Source organism: Montipora foliosa, chromosome 4, assembly GCF_036669935.1.
Source record: "Montipora foliosa isolate CH-2021 chromosome 4, ASM3666993v2, whole genome shotgun sequence".
NCBI classification, from domain to species: domain Eukaryota; kingdom Metazoa; phylum Cnidaria; class Anthozoa; order Scleractinia; family Acroporidae; genus Montipora; species Montipora foliosa.
The window spans coordinates 32,135,301-32,144,096 of NC_090872.1; the positions used below are offsets into that span (position 1 = coordinate 32,135,301).

Sequence of the window (8,796 nt, forward strand, 5' to 3'; positions counted from 1 at the left end):
GCAACTTGGGAAGGTAATCTTAGAGTACTGAGCGAAAATAAAGAAAAATCACCATCGTTTCCTACAAGCGATCACAAGAATGAGGAATGATGGGTCAAGAAAGAAAGATGAAAGAACCGATATGAGCGACCAACAGTCCACATGGGGTTGTGGAGCTCGGTTTCTGGGAATTCTCGGTGTTTTGACGATCATCCTAGTGGTAGCAGTGGTTCATGTGGCCACCAGCGACGAAAGAAAGACATATTTTGATGAACTTCTTAGTACGGGGGGTGCTATTCGCTCGGTGCGAGATGTACACGCTCGTCGTAAAGATGAAGCTGCTGGGGTTTGCCAAACCAGTGATTGCCGAAAAGTGGCAAAGTATATAAACGCCTCCATGGATCATTCCAAAGATCCATGTGTGGACTTCTTCGATTATGTCTGTGGAGGATGGATCAAGGCGAATCCGATACCTAAGAGTTCATCCACCTATTCAACATTTGCCAAGTTGAATGGGCACGTGGAACGCAATCTGAGGCACATTTTAGAAAAGGGAATCAGTGCTTCCAACAAAAAGCTGTTCCACTTGCCAAAACGATTTTACGAGTCGTGCATGGATTTAAACACCATCGAGAAATTGGGTGATAAACCACTTCGAGATCTCGTCGACAGAATTGGAGGTTGGATCATAAACAGCAAATCAAGTTGGGATGAGAAAGACTGGAGCCTTGAGAGGACTTTGCTGGAAATTCATAAAAACTATACATCTGCTGGCGGGCCATTGTTTTCTGTTCATATTAGCGATGATCCCATTAACAACACCAGACATATTATTGAGGTGAGGATTGTTTAAGTGTGTCCCGCTACCATGATATCTTAGATCGTTCTCTCCTTAGCTTCAAGTTTTACGAAGCTTTGAAGGAAGAATTGATCACGCGTAATAATGGACGTTAAAACTGATAGGGAAGCAATCGATGGTTGCAATGATTTTCCAATAAAGGAAATAAGAGGACAATCAAAATCAATTCATCAATGCTGGTGCACTAGCGGTAGAAGAAAGAAAAAAAGGACAAAATGTTTTCAGCTGTTATCATCTTACGTTCGGAAACGTAGGCTATTGATGAGAACGCCATGTAAAGCCCTATTTAGCTATTGCCATTCTTGAGTTGAAGTGGCTATTGGTCTTAAACCTGCTGGTTTTACTTAGCGCACCTGCTCTTCTGTTAAAGTAGATGTTGCCTAAGTAGAATGCCATTTCACGTTTTCTGGTGGGTTTCAATTAGTAAAACTGAGAATGAAAGCAAGGGAAAGAAAAGGAAAGAAACTTTATTGAAGTGTCCAGTCTTCTAGCCCTTTAGCACTTATTGGGGACACTGTAAACTGAAAGCAACAAATTAACGCAATTCAAATCAAATTATGGAGAAGCAACAAACCCAAATCCCATGTAACGCCGAGTCTGGGATCTGAAACCGGGCCACATTGGTGGGAGGCGAGTGTTCTCACAACTTCGCTGGCCAGCAATCCAAAATCCAAAATAAAATATGCCTTTCCGACTTTAATTCAAATTCGTTCTCAAAGCTAGTGTCCCTATTTTTGTTATGACAATAATTAAATCTAAAAATGTACTATTTGTCTACTTTTCGCAAGAATGCAAACTTACTTTCATGAAAAAGACTCTGGAACTGGTATAGCTTTTAAAAAGAAGCTGAATTGGCAAGTGGTCTCCTCGTACGCACTGATCATGCATAATGCGAGGTTTAGTTCAACGAACACTGCACACCTGCATTGTAAATGTAGCACTGAGTCAGCAAACCACTCCAAACGGTTTGGAGTGGTTTGAGATCGCATGTAATACATGCTGCCATACTGGACCATGTTCATACTCGATTTTGGTCACATTAAATTACTTTTTTAAGCTTCAAAGTGATAGGGATATTAACAAATACAGATATGGGAACCAGCTGCTTGGCGAGATGCGATACGACAACGGAAAACTCAGATTCCTAGGTCGGAATTCGCAGCTACGATCTCCGTAATACCGGTCAAAAATCCATTCAGCTGTTGTGAATGATAAATTTCTATTCATCTTACAGACTTTTCTGTAGTTCAGACTGGTGTGTCATTTAGATTGTTACTAAAGATCCATTTTCCTCAGGCCAAGCGCTGCTGCTGCTTTTCAGACCAGGGGCCCGTTGCTGGAACGTCCCGAAACTTTACGGGCCATTTTTGGGTGTTGCAATTCCCTTTGTATCTCAAGAACGGAGAGGTATTAAGTCGTCAAACTTCACTGTCATTTTGATTTTTGTTACCTTGAAAACATGTCAAAAGATCGGTTTTCCAAAACAAGCGGTTGCCAGTTTCACAATTGGCTTTTCGGGCCCGAAAAGTTTTCGAGACTTTCGAGAAACGGGCCCAAGGAGTCCGTTTCTCGAAACTCCCGAAACTTCGGGACCATTTTTGGGTATCACAATTCCCTTTGTATCTCGAGAACGGGGAGGATTCAACCAGTGAGTCGTCAAACTTCGCAGTCACGTTCCTTTTGGTTACCTCGAAAACATGTGAAAAAGATCGGCTTTCCAAAACAAGCGGTTGGCAGTTTCGCAAATAGCTTTTCGGGCCCGAAAAGCTTAAGGTTTCGGGACTTTCGAGAGACTGGCCCCACCTCCAAATACGGTAACGTATGTGCAAAGGAAGTTTACTGAGGAATGTTGAAATCTCACGGTAAAAAGCCATGCAGTTTGATGTTCATAACAGAACGCCTCATTAGCGTTTCTTATCCTCTATCACTCTCTATAGATTAGTTTCAGCATACTGACAGAAGTGTACGTTCCATATGTATTCTTTTTCTATTAGATTGACCAGTCGGGGCCAAGTCTTTCCAGAGAAGTTTACTTTGACAGTCCTAAGGTAACGCAGAGTTACTGTGTATTTTCAATTTATTGTGGATGGTCTAGCTACTTCCAGTACATAATTGTCACGCCCTGTTTACTTTACGGAGTGCAATAAAATCCAGAGAATGCACATTAAACTTTTATATCATCCTCACTCTGATTTTTTATGTCGAAAAATAAATTATGTAGAGTTAATTTTTTTTTTTCAATTAAGATCATGAAAGCCTACAAGCAGTTTATCATTGAAGTTGGAAAGCTTCTTGGAATTGATGCCGACATGGAAAAGCGTGCTGAAGAGATTATAGAGTTTGAAAAAAAACTTGCGAAGGTAGGTAACTGAATCAATCAATCAATAAAACATTTGACGAAAGCGCTTTAGCACCATAAAAAGAAACTAACCATTACACTTCTACGTCTTCAGAATGTCTGCACTCCCTTAAGTTAGCCGTCTTCCATTTTGCTTTTAGGTCAGTATACCGGATGCCGACAAAACAGAGTCCTGGTTCAACCGTATGACCATTGGGAAACTCCAGAAGGACGCTCCTGAGGTAAGAGTATAGCATTGCCGACCGATGGATGAAAGGCCTCCTTCACAATTATCTGAAACAAGGAAATACTTTAGCTTCACAATTAATGTTTCTGAAATTCCTGTTACATCAGCTGCATGGTGGGTGTTTCCTTCCCACACAATTAAATGGTTACAGTTTTACTTGTCATGTTTCCATGCTGTCTTGACATAAACAAACGTAACTAAAACAAAGTAACCAAGAAACAAGATTTTTTGCAAACGAGCAATGTTCAAGAATGCCATCATTTTTTACATACATTTAGCTAAAAGATGCAAAAGCATTTCATTGTTTCAGTTTTGGCGCACGAAGAAGAAAACTTGATTACAGTAGGAATTCGAGCTGAGAAGCCGAGGATGAAATCAATAGGTCTCAACGAGATGTAAGTAGTTTAGGGGCCTAGTGAAGAAGGTTAAATTCACTGTAGACGAATATACAAGATGTAGAAAACCACATTCTTGACAAAGGGATTCCTGATTCTCTTTCTTTTGCAGTATCCGTGGATGTCTCATTTATCTTCCATATTTTCTAAAGAAACACTTAAAGAAGATGAAGAGATCATCGTTCCTGCGCTATCATATCTTCAAAACATGACTAAAATCATCAAACGAACACCAAAACGGTAAAGCACTAAATTCACCTAGGCTCCTCCTTGTTATAAAAGAAAACAATAACATTAATTTATATAAAATCAAAGCCGAAATATATTTATGCTACTTTAGATCTTTTATTGTTTCAATTATGATTCTCTCGTTTATTCAAACGGCAATGCAGGAGCGAGTTTCAAGCGATTGTCGTAAAACCAAAGCCAAAATAATTATTTTGGCCAATCAAAAAGGACGGAGACAATCCAGTAAACCAATCAAAACTCGAAGTAATTACACGAAGCCGACACAAAGCGCGGCAAAATGTTTCACTTCTGATTGGTTGAAAAAAATGGCGCGAGAACTTTGAACCGATCACTGAGTAAAGTAATGCAAAACCAAAGCAATTCGCTAATTACTTTCGACACTCAATGGAAAACCGCTCTATTTTAATAGAGCGGTTTTCAATTAAAAGCACGGGTCGATACAGAGGTAATTAACAACAGGTGTAACAGGTGTAACAACATCTGCTTACACGAGTGAAAGATGTATCATTACTCCGTTTTCGTTTTCTGATCATTCAGCTGTATCGTTCAACATCCAGTCAGACGATTTTATTAAGGACGGTGCCTACTATTGTTATTGCGCATACGTTCTGCGCACCTCCAGATACTCGGATTTCTTATCGCCGATTCTTACTAATATAGGGATATTTTTTGCGCGGTTTGAAACTATCCGGAGAAAGTAGATCTTAGTAAGTACTCTTGGTATTCAAAAAGAAAATTGGGGGTAACCATGCATTTTTGAGAGATAATTAACCTTCAATTTGAGAAAGAACTCCGTACACTGCTTTGTATTTTAAAGCTTTTTACAAATGTTATTCATGAATTATCTTTGAAAAATGCGTCGTTACCCCCAATTTTCTTTTTGGATTTCAATAACTCTTGTTAAGATCTACATTTCCTCCATAATCCGACACCGGGGCAAAAATATCTTTAATTAGTAGGCACCGTCCTTAAGAGAGGTCCTGGTTTTTTCAAATTCAATAACTCACTTCTAAATGATCATTGTTTCGTCGAGGGGTTGAGTAAAAAAATTTCGGAGTACAAGGAAAAATACAGCTATTGCAGGATAAAGGGCTATACTGGGACATGCTGAAAATGGAAATCAGAAGCTTCACAATATGTTATTGCAAACAAATCGCAAAGAACAAAAAGAATGAAGAGGCTGTGTTACAGCAACAATTCTCATCACTGCACAAATTAATGTGTGCGAACCCTGAAAAAGAGACTATAGCAAAATTTTATGAGGTAAAATTGAAACTTGAACAGATTTCAATGCACAAAACAGAAGGCGCCATGATTAGAAGTAAAGCAAGATGGTGCGAGCAAGGAGGGCGTAGCACTCGTTATTTCGAGAAACGAAATCGTTCCAATGATTGGCAATGCATTACAAAACCCTGGTTACCCCCACCGAAATCCTGAAAGAGGAACACATGCACTACCAAAACCTTTATACTTCCACCTGCACAAACCCAAATGACACCTGAAAAGATAAAAATAAGGTTTTTCTGGATAACTGGAGACCCATCTCCCTACTAAACACAGATTACAAAAATTGCCACCAAGGCAATCGCTGCCAGAATTGCGAAAGTACTACCTAGCCTTATTCATGGAGACCAGACCGGTTACATTAAAGGCCGCTTTATCGGACAAAATGTACGCTTAATCGCGGATATTATTGAATGCACGGATACGTTAGATATCTCAGGCATAGCATTGTTTCTAGACTTTAAAAAGGCCTTTGACAGTTTAGAATGGAACTTTATTATAAACACTCTAGAAACGTTTGGGTTCGGCGCGCCTTTAATACAATGGGTTAAGACTTTTTACAAAAACATTCAAAACTGCGTTATTAATAATGGCTAAAAAACGCCCTTCTTTTAATTACAACGAGGCGTTAGGCAGGGGTGTCCGCTTTCCGATATACTCTTTGTAATTGCTGTTGAAATTTTAGCAAATTCAATAAGAAATGACCAGTCGATAATGGGTATAAATATTAAAGGACAGGAGTATAGGCTTTCACAATATGCAGACGACACCTCCTGCTTTTAAAAGTTGTTCGGGATTGGAACTAAACAGATCAAAAACGGAGGCAATGTGGTTGGGAAAAAACAATCCACAACCCACAAATCGCTTTGGCATTAACTGGCCCCTGAAGTGTGTGTGTCTCGGCGTTTGCTTCTCCCGTGACTCGGAAATATCCGCAAAAGATAATTTTAAAAAAAGATTGCTTGCTCTAGAAAAATGTCTTAACATCTGTGATCTCACACTTTACGGGAAAATAAACACTGTCAAAAATTTAGCTCTTTCAAAGATAATTTTTATTGCCTCTGATCTGAGTGTACCCAGTGGATTTGTTAACCACGTGAGTAAGCTTCTTTCTAGCTTCGTATGGAACCACAAACCGCCTAAAATCAAACGTTCCACAATGATTGGCAAGATTAAGGACGGCGGACTTAATATGCCTGACTTTAAAATCATAAATAAATCTGTGAAAGCAGGTTGTGTAAAACGGTTCCTCAATCCTCAAACGCAGTCCTGGAAGAAAATACCCTTCGATCTATTACAGCAAGAGAAAATGAGAGGACAGAGAGGGGGGCTCAGGGCGTTGGCCGGGATATGTCAAGTCCACGAAAGTTATTTTTAGACGAGCGGAAGTCTGTCTTCTGAGACGTCCGCATGCAGTCATCGACAAACGTTAAGTCCACATCGTCCGCCATTACATGAAATCTTTGCTTTTCTTTCAAACATCAGACCGTCTCGGAAGACAGACTTCCGCTAGAACAAAGACTTCCGCTCGTCTAAAAATAACTTTCGTGGACATGACATATCCCAAGGGCTGGAACGGGAGCCTCCCTCTCTGGCCCCTCATTTTCTCTTGATTACAGCACGTAGGTGGCCCATGCACTGCTGTTCGAATGTAATTTCTCTATAAAAACTTTGCCTGAATTGTCCTTCCTTCCACTTTTTTACCGCGACGTCTTGAATGCTTGGGAAGAGATTATCAAGCACACTCCCACAACAAAAAAAGAAATAGAAAATGAGATGTTATGGAATAATCACTGAATTACAATCGACGGAAAATCCATTTTTTATCGACAAGGGTATAATGCCGGAGTAAAGACCCTATCGGATATTCTAGACGAAGAAGGAAATTTCTTGTCCTTCCCTGAATTTAGGAAAACGTATAAAATAAAAACAAACTTTCTGCGTTATTTTGGGTTGTGCAACGCCATTCCAAAGTACTGGAAAGAAGCCTTTAACCGTGATCTTGAAAACAAATCAGTTACTACAGGACAGTCCGCGACACACCCTTTAAATATTTCAGTTTGGACTTGTCACCAAGCACGCTCACTCTCCAAAACGTTCTAAATACTTACATCTAAAGCTCGTCTAACTAAGGCCGGTTTTACTGATCAGAGCATCGAGGCGTTATGCATTCTTCCGTTTAAAGTCACCAAAAACATAAAACTCTCGATGTTTCAATTCAAAATCAACCACCATATTGTTTACACTCGCAGCAAACTTTTTAGAGCTATAATTATCGAAAACGATGAATGTCAATTGTGTGATGTAAGGCAGACCTTAGAGCATCTGTTCGTAGAATGTCGGTACGTCCAACTTTCTGGAACCTTTTTGCCTCTTGGTGGAACTCTAGTAACTTGCCGAAGGTGGCTCTGACGAACAATGCTAGAATATATGCACATCACCCCGAGAAGCGATCTTTTCGCGCTGTCAACCTGTGCCTTATAGTAGCCTGTTACTACATCTATACTGCAGCCAAAGAAAGTGAATCTTACAGCAAAACAGCGTTCAAAGTATTTTTAATATAAAGAGTAAATTATACACGGAGTCACCAAGCGTTCGAGCATCCGTGAGCTTTTAGACACTCATTAATACATAGCAAGGTTTTGTTTGTTTTTATTTTTTAATTTTTTTTATTTTTTATGTTTTTATGTAATGATTGCCAAGTTTAGCGCAGTAGTAGTGTAAGTAACGGTGTATTGTAAGTAATGTAAGTACTGTATTTAAATAAAAATAAAAAAAAGTAACAACAGGTGCAAGAGAGAATGAGTAGAGAGAGAACACATACATGGGCCTCTTTTAATGATAGTTTTTTTAATCCAAATTTAGCTCGTGATCATGATGCGCGACTTTTTAAAGGAAGACTCCTGATTGGTAATCATTGGCTGCGCGATCATGTTGGGAGCAGTGGTGAGACCACTTGTCTCCCAGGAATGTGGCTCAGGTTCGATTCCCGGTCTTAGCGTCAGATGTGGGTTGAGTTTCTTGTCGGTGCTGTCCTTGCTCCGAGAGGTTTTTCAAGGGGTACTCCGGTTTAACCCTCTCCAGAAAAAAAAAAACCCAACACTGCCAAATTCCGATTCGATCCCGAATTCACGGACACATGTCGAACGAGCTCCTGAGCGCTCTTTAAGGTGTTCCGTGGGTAAACAAATGACAATTACAATTTCACTTAGGAGACGAAAATAATTTTCACAGCATGGCGTGAAACTTAAGATTAAATGAAGATGCTTTGTTTACATTGGAGGTGCACTCAGCTGTCAAGCTAGTTCACAGGTACCCACTTTCAATAATCTGAAAGTAACAATTCAAAATTAACAGAAACATGATTAAGAACGCCAACTGACAGGAGGCAACCAGTGGGCTATTTACAAAGTGAGATAGAGTTGAATCCCGGACAACCAGAAGG

General features: G+C 39.8%; 1 protein-coding gene across 1 annotated transcript in view; it reads left to right on the top strand.

The window, feature by feature from the left end:
- Positions 1-8,796, top strand: part of LOC138000635 (endothelin-converting enzyme homolog) — a 24,996-nt gene continuing 16,200 nt past the window's right edge. The window contains exons 1-5 of the mRNA XM_068847188.1: positions 1-817; positions 2,833-2,886; positions 3,085-3,198; positions 3,338-3,418; positions 3,931-4,058. Of these exons, the coding sequence (XP_068703289.1) occupies positions 80-817; positions 2,833-2,886; positions 3,085-3,198; positions 3,338-3,418; positions 3,931-4,058 (1,115 nt within the window). The 5' untranslated portion in view covers positions 1-79. The remainder of the gene's footprint in view (positions 818-2,832; positions 2,887-3,084; positions 3,199-3,337; positions 3,419-3,930; positions 4,059-8,796) is intronic.